Below are 16416 nucleotides of genomic sequence, written 5' to 3'. Positions count from 1 at the left end.
TCACAGTACCACGCTGCCGGTGGCGCAGTGGTTGGCGGGGATGCCGATGCGGCGGTGGCGGCAGGTGAACATCTTACGCAGCTCGGCGCGGAAGCGGTCGTGCAGCCAGGCGTACAGGAAGGGGTTGCAGCAGGACGAGCTCATGGAGCACAGGTGGCACAGCAGCTGGATGATCAGGAAGAAGCGCTTGTTGATCAGGTCGATGTTGATGTCGCGCAGCACGTTGAACACGCTGATGGGCAGCCAGCAGACGGCGAACGCCGCAACCACCAGCGGCACCAGGCGGAAGGTCTTGCGCTTGCGGGTGCGCTGCGCCTCCGCCTGGCTCTGGGTGCGGTGGCCCGGCACCACGCAGTTGCGCAGCTTGACGGAGATGCACAGGTAGGAGATGCAGAGCGTGGAGAGCGGCAGCACGTAGGTGATGAAGAGCATGCTGTAGGCATAGGCCAGCCGCTGGCGCTGATGGCCGAAGACCTCGTCCCTGATCTCCACGTGGTAGGTGTGCGCCACGGCCGGAGCCACCAGGCCGCAGGACAGCAGCCAGATCCCCGACAGCAGTGCAGCCAACCACTGACACACACACACACACAAACACACCCACACACACACACACACACACACACACACACACACACACGTGACAAGTTGTTACAAGCTAAACGGATAATAAACTAAAGGTCACAAGGTTAGAATTCTGTCATAAAGATAGCAGAATCATACGGTCATGAGATCAGTTTAAAACCATTAAAAACTTGTATTGTCTTAAAATGAGTTAAATGCAAAACGTCTTTAATTCATCCATTGTTTACTCCATTTGTTATAATTCAGAGCTGTGGTTTAATGGTATTATCAGTGATCTCTACAATAGTCTAGATCTGCCAGCCTGAGATCGATTGTTTTTGTGTCCAGTAGTAGTATTTTCCTCATGTGAGTAAATGTTCTTACTGAGGAAACATCACTCTATCACTCTCATGACTATTTCTCCACAATTTCAGGGATATTGTGTGTGTGTGTGTGTGTGTGTGTGTGTGTGTGTGTGTGTGTGTGTGTGTGTGTGTGTGTGTGTGTGTGTGTGTGTGTGTGTGTGTGTGCGTGCGTGCGTGCGTGTGTGCGTGCGTGCGTGCGTGCGTGCGTGTGTGTGTGTGTGTGTGTGTGTGTGTGTGTGTGTGTGTGTGTGTGTGTGTGCGCGCGTGTGTGTGTGTGTGTGTGTGTGTGCGCACGTGTGTGTGTGTGTGCGCGCGTGTGTGTGTGTGTGTGTGTGTGTGCGCACGTGTGTGTGTGTGTGTGTGTGTGTGTGTGTGTGTGTGTGTGAACAAAACCCTCCCAGCTTGTTGGCAGAGTTTAACCCATGACTGCAAATTGAAATGTCAGTTTATTTCATACAGTCATTTGTGTATTGTTTCCTTAGTAACCCTTATAGGTTTTGTGAGATGTAGACATATTTTACACGACTATCTGTATGTTGTTCCTTTAGTAACTTTCATGGGTTTTGTGATGTATTCAGTTATGGCTAAATGCTGTTCACTGGCAGTAGTAAAGAAAATGAGAATTATGTCTCAGGGAAACCCTGCATATGGTTGTAGCTTAAATATGATTGTAACATAAATGAGGTATGTATTCTACTGTAGCCCACATGTTGCTTGTTGGTAAACTCTGTATTTGATGATAGATTCGAGTAAATGTTGTCACTGAGGAATCATCAGCTTGTTATTATTTATCCCTGTTTTTCAAGGGTGTAACACACACAAACACACACACCTTTTTCCTTGACTCAAACATTTAAACAGGACTCCAAAGACTGACGCAATATGACAACTAGGAAGCCACTCCCCAGAACACCATGTTGTGGTGAAAACAAAACTTAAGTATCACTTGGCAGGTCTTTCTCTCAGTGTGCCTGTGGTTGTGAGAGAAAGCAAACAAAATGGCAGAGTCAGTTTTCAAGAAAGAAGAGGACTCCTTCACGTGTCCAGTCTGTCTAGATCTGCTGAAGGATCCAGTGTCTATTCCCTGTGGACATAATTTCTGCATGAGGTGCATTGAGGGCTGCTGGGATCAGGAGGATCAGAGAGGAGACTACAGCTGCCCCCTGTGCAAACGCACCTTCACTCCCAGACCTACACTCTTCAAAAATACTCAGATTGCTGAAATGGTGGAGACATTTAGTAAGACCAGAATCCAAGCTTCTCCTATTACTCCCTCTAATGCCGGACCTGGAGATGTGGAGTGTGACGTCTGCACTGGAAGAAAACTCAAAGCTGTGAAGTCCTGTCTGGATTGTCTGTTGTCTTACTGTGAAACTCACTACAAAGTTCACAATGATGTCAACCCCGGAAGAAAACACTCAGTGATTGATGCCACAGGCCAGCTACAGGAGAGGATCTGCTTCCATCATAAAAAGGTTTTAGAAATATTTTGTCGAACCGATCAGAGTTGTATCTGCTATCTGTGCACAATGGACGAACATAAAGGCCATGACACAGTCACTGCTGCAGCAGAATGGAAAGACAAAAAGGTCAGTACTGGAGCTACATATGTGACAAACATTTCTATGAGGGCTCTTATACGTATTCACTGTGAAAGTATTCTTGTAGTTATAGTATTACAATCTCACCAGTCTTTAAGTCGCCATTTCCGCAATGACCTCGCCCATTACAAAAAGGAAGAATCAGGAAATATTAATGATGTGCAAGATCCAGTGTTGAGTAAAAACAAGTTCTACAGGTTCTGAGCCATCTTATATCATAGCCATCATAGCTGTCAATCAACAGCACCAGTTACCACGCAGTCAGCCGCTGGTTAGGTGCAGTCAAGGGGGCGGTGCCCGGCAGAGAGTTCCAGTTATGAATGATCCTAATTAAAGACACGACAACCCAAACATACAAGCAAAACAAAACACTCCTATCGTAACAAACTGAACGTGACGCATAACATGGACCACATACCGTTATCCAACATCCCCATGTGATATATCTTGAACATAGCTCACGGCTTTATCCTGATTTTCACTTGAAGATGACGGCGACTGCTTCAATGTGTCCTTAAATCTCTTGAAAAGACTCAAATGTACTTGAAGGTTTTTGCTTATGAATGTTCAGTTGTCATGTGTGATGTTTTACCATCATTGTCGTAAACAATCCAACGGTAATACAGTGCAAATAAGCTGTTTTTGTTTTTTAACAGGGGAAGTTAGGGAAGACACAGAGGAGATTCCAGCAGGGAATCCAGGAGAGAGAGAAGGAGCTGCAGGAGCTGAGGAAGGCTGTGGAGACTCTCAAGGTGAGAACTGACCACATCGGACCACAACAGCTGGCTCAGCAATTGCTTGTTATTGTGATATCACCATTATGCTGCCATCTCTACATGATACAGACCACCACAGGAAGACATGGTTTGGCAGGATTTGCCCTTGGTCATTTATCAAGAAGAGCCAGTCGCACCACCAGTGAGTTTGCTCCTTCACTTACCTCTGTGGGTGTCCTGCCCCCTCCTCTTTGTGTGTCTCCTAACAGAACTCTGCACAGACAGCAGTAAAGGACAGTGAGAGGATCTTTACTGAGATGATCCGCTCCATTGAAAGAAGGTGCTCTGAGGTGAAAGAGCTGATCAGAGCTCAGGAGAAGGCTGAGGTGAGTTGGGCTGAAGGACTCCTGAAGCGACTGGAGCAGGAGATTGCTGAGCTGAAGAGGAGAGATGCTGAGCTTGAGCAGCTTTCACACACAGAGGATCACATTCATTTCCTCAAGGTAGCCGAATTTAAAATAAAGCATCCATGTGGGTTTAAGAGAGGAAAAAGGCATAATTTTCTTTAATGTAATGTCTTAAGGTATCTAAAATATTCAAATACCTAAACACAGTGCATACATACTAAACCAACTGAATTCACCCATCATGTCTGCAGCCTTTGGGGAAACAAAGACCTGGCTGAATATTCAGGAGGTCTGCCTCAACCTTTATGTGTTTCTCTCTGTAGAATTTCCCGTCAATCAGAGACTCTCCTCGCTCTAAAGACTTACCCAGCATGACCTTCAACCAAAGCATCTCTTTTGAAGCTGTGAAGGAATCTGTCTCTGGAGTGAAGGTGCAGCTGGAGGAGAAACTGGATGACATCTTCAGGAAGGAAGTAGTCAGGATATCTACAGCAGGTGGATACAAATGTAGAACTGACTCAATGATCAATTCCTTATTTCAAAGTTTGAGAACACAAGGATCCTACTTCATTTTGATGTATTTGTTTGTATGTCTCAACAGTGACGAATATCCAGATCATCCAGTCTTTAGAATGTGAGTCTCTCTCGCTCTTTTCTCTCTCTCTCTCTCTCTCTCCCTCTCTCTCTGTCTCTCTTGCTCTCTCTCTCTGTCACACACACACACACACACACACACACACACACACACACACACACACACACACACACACTCACACACACACACACACACACACACACACACACACACACACACACACACACACACACACACACACACACACACACACACACACACACACACACACACACACACACACACACACACACACACACACACACACACACACACACACACAGTATCAATAGTTATTACACTGATCAGTTTTGTAGCCCTCTGAGTTATAGTTTGCTGAAGCCATCTGATAAAAAATGGTGTTTTCATTTTAAGTGTGTGTATTAATATTTACACTATGAGTCAAAACAACATTTGAAATTCGATCTCAGTTTTGGGTTGAAGCATTAGACACATCAGTAAACATGTTATGAACAGGGTTTAGGTTAACATTCCTGGACACCAGTGACAATTTTATGTTATATTTTATTTTATATTATAAGCACTGTAAAGCTGAATAACCCTTAGTAAAGGGTAAACCCTGGATGAATGAGTGTCTCTCTGTGTTGGGATCCCAGATGCTGATCCTGAGCTCCCAGTCAGAAGAACAAACAGTAAGGAGTGGATGCCACCAGACAGTAAGTCATTACTGACTGATTCTAACAGCCTCTAAGCCTTTACATCAGGGGTCTAGCACAGAAATAATAGTTTGAGGGTTTCTTATCACTGAGGTGTGGTTGGGCTCTAGAGTTTGAAATAATAGATATTAATCATGTGTAAAAATACCATGAGCTTTATTTATCGAGAGATTAAGAGATATAAGGCCTAACTACTAGATCTTAAAATTTACATTTTGATCAGGGAAAACACAGACAGAACAGAAGCCAATACAGGTTAGAGACAGAGTTAAATTTCAGGTTCAGAAACAATATCTCTGCAAACAAACATTTGTTCCCTAAAACAGCATAAATGGTCTGGACAGTTTCCTGCCCCTGATCACACATGTGCTCACCTGGGCGTTGTCCTGGCTCTGTACTAGGGGGCTGGCAGGGTCATGTCTGCACCATTTAAGATGAATTCTACCCCACAAACTAGTGATTCGCTTTACAATTAACGTATCAACACAATGGAAACTAAAGTTGCATCGTTTTTCAACATCAGGGCTGTGATTTCGGAATTAGGCTACTGCTCTCTTTATTATTCCCTATGAACTTCGCTCAAGTTTTCTATCATAACTCTGGGAATTTGACATTTAAACAGCATCAGATTTGGGACATATAATTCCAAGACACAGAAAGGTGTGAGACTGAAAGGCTGCGCCCAGGCAAACTCTGGATCCTATTTTGTGGATATTCTCCAGAGTTCATATCTGAATGGGGCTAAAGACATCCCAGTGTACATACTCTAAACTGATTTTACCCGCTATGTTTGCAATTCGTATGTGCTCATGAATAAATTAAATGATTTAAGAACTGAAGGACTTTAAAATGCCCTTACCATCTTAATGAAGATAAGTGATAAGCGCATCTCCATCTTCTCTTGTCAGTAAACTAACTTTATTGAGTGCAAATTGTACCCCACCTCACTTACTTATTTTCTAACATATGTTATGTTCTGGTCTGCTGGTCCCATATTTCATAAAGGTTTAAACTGTGGGAGACAGATGCCTTCTGTAATATTTAAACTCATATATCAAGACAGAGTTGCAGTCATTTGTAGTTGCTGTCATATTTAAAGCATGGAAATCTTTCCATTTTGCTTTGTGTGTTTTTATTTATGAATTCTTGTGGTTGTGATAATAATATCAAATAATGTTGTGGTTCCAACAGACCTGTGAACACCCTGAGACTAAGAAAAATATGAACCCAACAGGAGAGTCAGCATTCTTTATATATGAGAATATGAAAAATGAGCTTGTTGTGATGTTTATGAATGCCTTTCTCACTCAGTTTAATGGGCTGTAATGTGATGTTTTCTGTCTCAGTGTCTGAAGTCCAGACTGTCTTTCCTGAACCTGCGACCAGAGATGAGTTCTCACAGTGTAAGTTGGACATAAAGACATGCAAGTTATCACACACACACACAACGTTCACACGCACATGCACACACAGGAATACACTCACATGCATAAAATCATGAACATAGTAGCAAACCCACATACAAATTCAACCCTGTACCACACACACACACAAACACACACATCCATTCATGCTTTTGAACTTTTGAAGATACAGCCGCTGGAACATTTACACCCTCAGTGTCTCCCAAATATCAAAATAACTCCATTTACACACAAGCATTCACACACATATAAACACACAGACACACATTTTTTGATAGCAATTTTATTGCTATAGCGCCAAAACAATAAAATTGACTCAAGGCGATTTACAGAGTCCAGGGCCTGAACCCCCTCAGAGCAAGCTCAATGGGGACAGGGGCAAGGAAAGACTCCCTGTTAATCAGGAAGAAACCTTAAGCAGAACCGGGGCACATAAGGGGGGGCCCATCTGCTTGGAGCCGGCAGACTTTCACTTACAAAGACACTGGAACACTTTCACACTCCTATATCCAAAGGACTCATCTCACACGAAGGAATCAAATCAAACAAACCCAAATACTTACAGAAACTCATCATTCATTCAATCATAAACAGGGCTACCTTCAGCCAAACACACAAACTGTCCTTTACACACACACACACACACAAACACAAACACACACACACACACACAGGCACACACACAGGCACACACACACACACACACACACACACACACACACACACACACACACACACACACACACACAGACATAACCATACTCACTTTTGAACTTTTTAATACAGACACTCACACATGTACACCTGCACAAACATTTACAGAATCACACACACAAAAACAAATCCCAATATGTAAAATATTCCCTCACAGAAGAAATCACAGAAATAAATCTCATACCCCACACGCAAATATTCATATAAAATAACAACAACAACCACACACACACACACACCTAACACACACACCTGACATACACTGTAAGTACCTAAGTGTGTCCTGTCTTCTCCTTCATCAGACTCCTGTCACTTCACACTGGATCCAAACACAGCAAACAAAAACCTCCATCTGTCTGAGGGGAACAGCAGGGTGGAGAAGAGAGATGAGCTCCAGTCATATCCTGATCATCCAGAGAGATTTGTTGGGTGGCGTCAGGTGCTGTGTAGAGAGGGTGTGTCTGGACGCTGCTGCTGGGAGGTTGAGTGGAGTGGGCGGGAGGTTAATATATCAGTCTCATATAAAAGCATCAGCAGGAGTGGGGGTGTTGGGTGTCTGTTTGGACGTAATTATCAGTCCTGGAGACTGGAGCTCACCCCCAGCAGCTCCTTTTTCTGGCACAATAATAAAGAGACTAAACTCCCTCTAGTGGCCAGCTCCAGAATAGGAGTGTATGTGGATCACAGAGCAGGTACTCTGGCCTTCTACAGCGTCTCTGACACAATGACCCTCCTGCACAGAGTCCAGACCACATTCACTCACACACTCTACCCTGGGTTTCGGCTTGATTACTCTAGATCATCAGTGAAGCTGCTGTGACTGACATGTCTAGATGCTGTTAGCACATACTCACAACTCACACATCACATAATTTAACACATCACTCGTACGTAAGGATCTAGCAGCTGGGCCTGAGAATCTTTGATCTTGGGGACAACAACAGACTCCATCTCTGGACCCCTGCTGTTACAATATCTGTATCCCGCTAGACCTCTGCTGTAACACATGCAGTATCACCACAGCAGACATAAGCCATTGTGTGTGAAAGGTTTTGATGAGCTCTGTGCATAACCTCACTCTCCCAAGTGTTTAGTCCCTTTGTTATTGCATACATGTTCTGAAATCTGGTTTAATATGACAACCACAATATTACGTACCATGTCAGTAAATCTTAATGAGACCATTTTCATCCAACAATTGATCCCCAATAAAAATGTGTTCCTCTTTTTCTTTATTAATTCCTTTATAATTAGACTAGTATGTTTTAAAATGTTTTTTTTTTTCTTTGGTGCAACGTGGCGAATAAACAGTTATAGACTGGCATTAAATGTTTCCTAATGTACCCTTATTTTTGGTGGATGGATAAATAAATAAGTGTAATTGAACTGATTTAGTATTTCTTATATGGTGTCATACAAAATACAGAGGTGTGTGCACACAACTCTCCCTCTCATTGTCACACAAAAACCTCCATCTGTCTGAGGGGAACAGGAGTGTGGAGAGGAAAGAGGAGCTCCAGTCATATCTTGAATAGTTGTGCTGAGTGTCATTAGATTCAATACAGCTTCCCCGCCTCTCACACACATTAAACTATGTCATCATTATTTTTTCTTCGTTTTCTTTCATGTGACTTGAAATGTCCACTACGGCGACCTTGTTGCAAGCAAAGCTTAAGTTCAATTTCCTCTGAAATATCTGTTGCAGATATACATTTTTTGTAAAGAGACAGTAAACTGATTTCTGGCTGTTTATTCAGGTCATTAATATTGGGAAATGAATTGCAATATTCTCTCAAAGTCAGCGTTTGTAAAGAACTTGGTTTTTAAGTCAAAGTTCTGTAGTTGTCAATGACGATGTTTGGACGAACACGCCCCCACCCAAACAGGAAGTCGTTCAAGTTGGCGGGTCTTTCTCTTAATGTGCTTGTGGTTGTGGGAGAAAGTAAACACAATGGCAGAGGCTAACAAAAGAAGAAAGAAAGAAGAGGACTTATTCAATTGTCCAGTCTGTCTATATCTGCTGAAGGATCCAGTGACTATTCCCTGTGGACATAATTTCTGCATGTGTTGCATTGAGGGCTACTGGGATCAGGATGATCAGAGAGGAGTCTACAGCTGCCCCCTGTGCAAACGCACTTTCACTCCCAGACCTAAACTTTATCGTCCGATAGCAAGGAATAAATTAAATGCTTTGACAAAGAAAAAACCAATCTGTTATCTGTGGCAGCTGCAGGGGTTGAAAAAGCCAGTCCAATCACTGTATTCATCCCAGATCAGATGACATGATTGGATGGACTACCATCACTACCTGTGCACACTCTGCCTGTGAGAGGGGGTTCCCTTTTTAATCAGCATGTGGCATCAGGAAGTTCATGCCACTGGCACGAGGAGGGACATGCGCACGAGCCGCTTATCAACAACATTGACAGTTGACAACAGCCAATTCGCTGCCAAATGTTCGGTTAATACGTTTATTGAGAAAAAGTGACTTCTGGACAAATAAAAAGGCATTGAGGACCTTCTCGAAAATTACACTGGAGTGCTGAACATGCAGCGGTTTTGCAAAAACAAGTGTCATGTAAGGTCAGGTAGACAGGCCTGTGTGCAGAGACGAGTGTCATGTAAGGTCAGGTAGACAGGCCTGTGTGCAGAGACGAGTGTCATGTAAGGTCAGGTAGACAGGCCTGTGTGTAGAGACGAGTGTCATGTAAGGTCAGGTAGACAGGCCTGTGTGTAGAGACGAGTGTCATGTAAGGTCAGGTAGACAGGCCTGTGTGTAGAGACGAGTGTCATGTAAGGTCAAGCAGAGAGGCCTGTTTTCTAAAATCATGACAGTGCAGTTTCTACAGGTGCAGGCTGTCAGGTAGAGCCAAGTATTAATGAAAGGGTCTCTGCTTAGGGGATGCAGATTAGTCAAGGACAGGCCATACTTCCCAAAACAGTCCTAAACAGGGTCACCATTGTCTTGAAATGTGGGCAGAATATTCTGATTGGCTGAGTTTTGATAAGGGTTTGGTTTTTGATTGAAAAAGCATAGTGACGGAAATTGTGGTATAAAAAGTAAGTGCACTTATTCTTGAAAGAGATGCTGGATAGACCAAATCAAACTGGATAGAAGTCTGCAAAATTGAATAAACTTCAGTTCATCACATTCAGTCGTCTGCCTTTCATTAAAGTAGCAACTTTAAGATTTTGAAGAGATTAGTTTCGCGAAAACCATCATCTTGCCGTTGGTGCATTCCTTTTACCTCGGAGGTCAGGTCTCAGAGCTGGGAATGACATCACACCCGAGCTGAATGTGTTCCAGTAACAAGTCAGAACACAAATGCAATACCAACTTTTATTTTTAACAGATGGTCTTAGATGTTACCAGTTGATATCAACGCATTACACTGTATTTTGTGTATATATAAACACTGTATTGTGTGTAATAAAAGTTACTTAAAAGTTATAAACCTTTTCTTGGTGTGTGTGTTGGTGTGGGTTTGGGTGGACAGTAAGTATACATTAATATTGAAGTTAATCAAATTCAGCACTGAATCAGCCCTTATTTCTCTCTCTCCCTCTCTCTCTCCTTTCCTCTCTCAAACTCTCTCTCTCCCTCCCTGGTTGTTTCTACACCATTCCTCTCACCTTCGTCCCTCTCCGACCAAAATGCACAACTGTAAAATTGTGCACATTCCCCACACAATGCCAAGAGGACGCTTCTTAACCAAAATCTGAAACGGAAGTCTGCTCACACTACTAATTGACACATTCTAAAGGGGACCAGATCCTTGCAGCTGTGCGGTTTCTCATGATCTGCTAAGGGATCCAGCGGCTAGGATGACTCCATGGGGTTGCAATTACTGTAATGGTGAAGTGCAATGAGGGCCACCCTGTGTGTGAACAAACCTTCACTCTGAGATCGGCTCGAAACTAAAACAATCTCATAGCAAGAACACTCTAACAGCTAGTACAATATAGTGAAAACACACTTATAGATGGAACATTAAGACAGCTCAAATTACTATCACGGCTAAAATACTCTCAGAGCTAGAATACAGAGAATTAAAACATATTTATTGGAACAATCTGACAGTAAGAACATTCTCATAACTAGGACATTCTCAGAACAAACTTGTAGCTGGAACACTCTATAGAAGGATACCAAGGCCATGTGATAGAATAAGCTGCAACAGAGAGTCAGGGACCGGGTATGAAGAGGGATAGAGCAATAGTTTCTGAGACCAGCATTAGTGACTGTAAGTTTGTTTATGAAAGTTGCTGAGATGGAGCAGCTTTCACACACAGAGGATCACATATAATTCCTAAGGTGATGAGAGTAACACTTGTTGCAGTATTTGAGATTGCTGATTCATTACAGCTCCCCGCCCCTCACCTACCTTCAACTTCTATGGCCTCATTATCTCTGGCTCTGTATGTCTTTGTTGTATTTCATATGACTTGAAATGTCCACTAGATGGCGACCTTCTTGTTGCAAGCAAAGCTTTAGTACAATTTCCTTTGATTTTCTGTTGCGGATATTCAATATGTAAAGAGACAGTAAACTGCTTTCTGGTGGTTTCTTCAGTTCATAAATTATGGGAAATGCATGACAGTATTTTGTACAGGTCAGCGTTTGTTTTTTATTCAAAGTCCTTGTCGATGTCAGTCAATGACGATGTTTGGACGAACACGCCCACCTAACCGGGAAGTCGTTTCAAAGTTATGCACCGATTTCAGCCGAAACAAAACTACGTGAAAACCTGTGAAGCGTTACACAGCACAAACGAAGAATGGCAGAAGCGGCTCAAAGTAACCAGGACATTTTTACATGCCCGGTTTGCCTCGATATTCTGAATTATCCTGTAACTATTCACTGTGGACATAATTACTGCATGGGCTGCATTAACGACTGCTGGGATCGGGAAGATCAGAAGGGAGTCTACAGCTGCCCCCAGTGCAGACAGACGTTCACCCCAAGACCCGTTTTAAACAAAAATAATATGGTTGCTGAACTTTTGGAACAGTTTAAGAAGACCAGAATCCAAGCTGCTGCTCCTGTTCCATGTGCTGGTCCTGGAGATGTGGAGTGTGACGTCTGCACTGGAAGAAAACTCAAAGCTGTGAAGTCCTGTCTGGAATGTCTGGTTTCATACTGTGAAACTCACTACAAAGCTCACAATGAACTTAACCCTGGACGAAAACACAAGGTGGTTGATGCCACAGGCCAGCTACAGGAAAGGATCTGCACCCAACATGAGAAGCCTCTGGAGATATTTTGTCGTACGGACCAAAGTTGTGTTTGTTGGCTCTGTCTGGTGGATGAACACAAAGGCCATGACACTGTGTCAGCCTCTGAAGGGAGGAGAGAGAAACAGGTAAGGACGGGAGTTCTCGTGGTGATAGATAGCCTAGGACTTGTGTGGTAGGAAATGTCAGTTGGGTTTACAACTGGAAGACAGACTATAGATTACCAGAAATAAGACAGAGAATCTCCTATATGAACTGTATTTAAATAATCTAAATAATAAATAAACATTAAAAGCCCAAATTACCCTTTAATGTACTATGTTTGTGGGCATTTTGTAATACTTGTCTTGTTTTACAGTATTTTATATTAATACATATTGTTGTGTCAGATTTATAGTTTAAAAGTAGGAAAAATATACAGTCTTCTGATCTGGTTAAAACTCTAAGTTCTTGTTACTTGTGGTGAAAATACTCAGAGAGAGGCAGAGTGTGAATCAAGAAGTTTATTCAGTCAGTGCTATACCAACGTCACAAACCTGAGCATGTCTGCAGACAGCTGCCGTACACAATTCTTCATTGGCTTATATACATTTGATGTCACATTAAATCTTCTGATCTCCTCCCTCTGACCTTGAAGTGCCCATGGTTCTGCTAACTGCAGTGGGCCCACAACCCATTTTCTGCTGAGTTGACTCTCCCCATCTGCACCTGCGTCTCTGACCCTGCTGTAACACTCTGATAAGTTTTTTTTCCCCAGTACTTGAAAGGCCTTGCCGCGGAATAGCGCGGCCTATGGCGACCACTGTTTTTCAGGCCAAATATGTTAACTTTTAAGGCTGCTGTAATCATTTATCACAGTAACAACTCATGCTATGTAACACCCATCTCATGGTGCTTATTATGAACATTCTATTGATTAATATAACATTATCATTTTTCACATATTGAACAAAAACTGTGAGAATTTTATGCAGTCGACATAGGCCGCCATGTTATCGTACTCCTCGGTGTGTGTGTGTGTGGGTGTGTGCGCAGGCAGGGTCCGTGGGCGTCTGCCTCTGTACTTCTGCCTGTGTGTGTGTGTGTGTCTATGTCTCTGCCTGTGTGTGTGTGTGTCTCTATGCGTATGCGCATGTATGTGAGTGAGCGTGTAATTGTATAAGTGAGTAAATGTGTGTTTGTGTGTGTCCATCTGTAGATGTTAGTAGGAGTGTGTGGCCAGCTCATGAGTGTGTGTTAATCTCTGACTGTGAGTGGGAGTGTGTCCATCTCTGGCTGTGAGTAGTTAATAATATACACACAGATAGTAAGATTTAATTTACAGATTTTCCACCACAATATCATGGTTTCTGCCTACAATATTGCTGCCCAGTCCTCTGGCATTTTGTAGGGTCCTGGGTGGTTGGCACTATGACTGAATGACATTACATGGTTATCAACTGCCTAGAGGTCACAGGTCACTCAGTGAGGGTATAGTTGCAGTAAGGTTTTGGTGGACATTTTTATCAACTCCACAAGAGGTATAAATACGATTAAATAAAGATTGACTGCATGTGAAGTCAGTAAATCAGTGTTCCTCCGGGTTCTCTCTTTTGCTCCACAAAGACAAAACTTATTTTGTGTTTTTCTGAAGCCTTGTAATGAAACAGAATCTCACCTATACTATTCAGCAACACTACAGATCACCTCTAATTCAGGGTCAGTAGCTTAACCAGCTTGTTCTTTCAGGAATGCTATCAGACAATAATAATATCATGATGCCACCATAACTGTTTGTTGTGGATGTGATGTATTCCTTCAACATAGACACACTTGGGGGAGACCCAGAATAAAATCCAGCAGAGAATCCAGGAGAGAGAGAAGGAGCTGCAGGAGCTGAGGAAGGCTGTGGAGACTCTCAAGGTGAGAACTGACCAGAGGAGAGGAAGACAGCTGGCTGCTGGAGGAGCCATTTCAGGCGCAATCAGGGCTCTCCTCCAGTTAGCCAGTCAGGAGTCTGTAATGCTGAGCCAGTTTCCAGCTCCTCTGAGCCACACTGTGGGTACCAGGCTGTGTGGAGGAGCTGAGTGAGTTGGCTTCTTTAGATGGAACCCTCCTCTTTGTGCGTCTCCTAACAGAGCTCTGCACAGAAAACAGTGGAGGACAGTGAGATGATCTTTACTGAGATGATCCGCTCCATTGAGAGAAGGGGCTCTGAGGTGAAAGAGCTGATCAGAGCTCAGGAGAAGGCTGAGGTGAGTCGGGCTGAAGGACTCCTGAAGCGACTGGAGCAGGAGATTGCTAAGCTGAAGAGGAGAGATGCTGAGCTGGAGCAGCTTACACTCACAGAGGATCACATCCATTTCCTCAAGGTAAGTGTTAATGATGGATTATTAGTGCACAGAATGTTTGAGGGCACTGATTTATGTTGAAGATATTCCTAGGTGGAAATTTGAATTCAATTTAAATATTGTTGAATTTCCTTCAAGGATCTGCACATTTCCAGACTATTTTTCTTCTTATTGTAACACAGTCCAAAGCATTTGAACACATACCTTACCCTGTACGGTGTCTATAAAGAATGTTTTTTACATTTTTAATGAAATTCTGATTGTACATTTAAACTTACATCTTACTTATACGGAGATGCTTTATTTTGAGAATGTAGCTATTCTCTCTTTGTCATCTCTTCCTCATCTCTCTCTTTCTCTCTTTCTCTGTTTTTTTTTTATATAGACTTTCCAGTCAGTCAGTGAGACACCTGAGTCTAAAGACTTATCCTGCATCTCTGTGAACCAAGGCCTCTCTTTTGAGGCTGTGGGGAAATCTGTCTCCTCACTAAAGATGCAGCTGGAGAATTTCTGCAAGGAGGAAGTCATGAAGATATCTGCATCAGGTTAATCACATTACTCACATAAGTTAACATGTAATGACCTACTATATTCTCCCTCTGGATTGTACTAATACGCTAAATGTGATGGTGAACTTCAGGATCCTGTATTTCTCAATGTCACATATTTGTAACATATCCTTTGTATTACGGTGAAGCTGAGATACTCTACAGGTGTCTCCATGTTTGCTTGTCTTTAAGAGGGTCTTTAAGATCAAAGAAGCTGGAGACTCATAATGTCCCTCAACAAGAGAACACAAATGTACTGCCATCATAAAAACAGAAGGTTGATACATTGTTGACATTAACACCAGTCAGTGTTGTTTCTAATATGATTGATTCTTTCTCTCTCAATAGTGACTGAAGTCCAGGCTATTTTGCCTCCTGAACCTACAACCAGAGAGGATTTCCTACGATGTGAGTTTAACACAAACACATTTGATACAGTTTACTTTATTCCAAATTACAAGTCAAGTTTCAGTAGCAGTCACATGCTCCTTCATGTTTTAGCAGTTCAACATTTCATTATGTCTGTTATTGTTCATGGGTAGATGAGACAGTGTCTTTTTCCATTTTCCTAAAATGGCGTTCTAAACGGAAGTGCGGGAGGAGATGTCGAGAATTTGCCACACCCCTCTCACATAAATCACAAGTAGATCAGTTGGAGAGACTACAGCAGCATCCCACAGAGAAGATAGTCTAGACTAGGAGTGTGTGTGTGTGTGTGTGTGTGTGTGTGTGTGTGTCTGTGTCTGTGTGTCTGTGTGTCTGTGTGTCTGTGTGTGTGTGGATCAGGTGAAGAGACTACAGCAGCATCCCACAGCAAAGATAGTCTAGACTAGGAGAGGAAGAAAGAGACATTTGTATTATTCTCTCTCTCTCTCCCTCCCTCTCTCCCTCTCTATTTGAACACGTTCACACCCCTATATATACAAAGGACTCATCTCACACAAAAGAACCATGCTCACTTTTGAACTTTTGAATACAGATACTCACACATGTAAATCTGCACAAACATGTACAGAATCACACACACAAAAAAAGATCTCACTTATATGTGAAACATTCCCTCAAAGAAGAAATCACAGAAATAAATCTTAAACCACACACGCAAAGAATCATATAAAGTCACAACACACACACACACACACATACACACACACACACACACACACACACACCTAACACATATAAATACCTAAGTTTGTCCTGT

General features: G+C 42.7%; 3 protein-coding genes across 3 annotated transcripts in view; 2 read left to right on the top strand and 1 right to left on the bottom strand.

The window, feature by feature from the left end:
- Nucleotides 1–16416, bottom strand: part of LOC308375750 (prolactin-releasing peptide receptor-like) — a gene marked incomplete at both ends in the record, with an annotated part of 72879 nt that continues 56463 nt past the window's right edge. Inside the window, one exon of the mRNA XM_080851928.1 lies at nt 1–570. Within this exon, the coding sequence (XP_080708054.1) occupies nt 1–570 (570 nt within the window). The remainder of the gene's footprint in view (nt 571–16416) is intronic.
- Nucleotides 1925–7919, top strand: LOC308375685 (tripartite motif-containing protein 16-like; the record flags this gene model as incomplete). Its single annotated transcript, XM_080851869.1, has 8 exons — nt 1925–2515; nt 3184–3279; nt 3513–3746; nt 3974–4145; nt 4252–4284; nt 4902–4961; nt 6308–6364; nt 7402–7919. 8 exons carry the CDS (start codon nt 1925–1927, stop codon nt 7917–7919), a joined length of 1761 nt encoding a protein of 586 aa, XP_080707995.1.
- Nucleotides 11878–16416, top strand: part of LOC308376137 (tripartite motif-containing protein 16-like) — a gene marked incomplete at both ends in the record, with an annotated part of 5075 nt that continues 536 nt past the window's right edge. The window contains 5 exons of the mRNA XM_080852404.1: nt 11878–12462; nt 14141–14236; nt 14452–14685; nt 15050–15209; nt 15561–15620. Of these exons, the coding sequence (XP_080708530.1) occupies nt 11878–12462; nt 14141–14236; nt 14452–14685; nt 15050–15209; nt 15561–15620 (1135 nt within the window). The remainder of the gene's footprint in view (nt 12463–14140; nt 14237–14451; nt 14686–15049; nt 15210–15560; nt 15621–16416) is intronic.

This window comes from Sprattus sprattus, assembly GCF_963457725.1.
Source record: "Sprattus sprattus genome assembly, chromosome: 15".
In the NCBI taxonomy this organism is placed as follows: Eukaryota; Metazoa; Chordata; class Actinopteri; order Clupeiformes; family Clupeidae; genus Sprattus; species Sprattus sprattus.
This window is presented reverse-complemented; position numbering and strand designations above follow the sequence as displayed.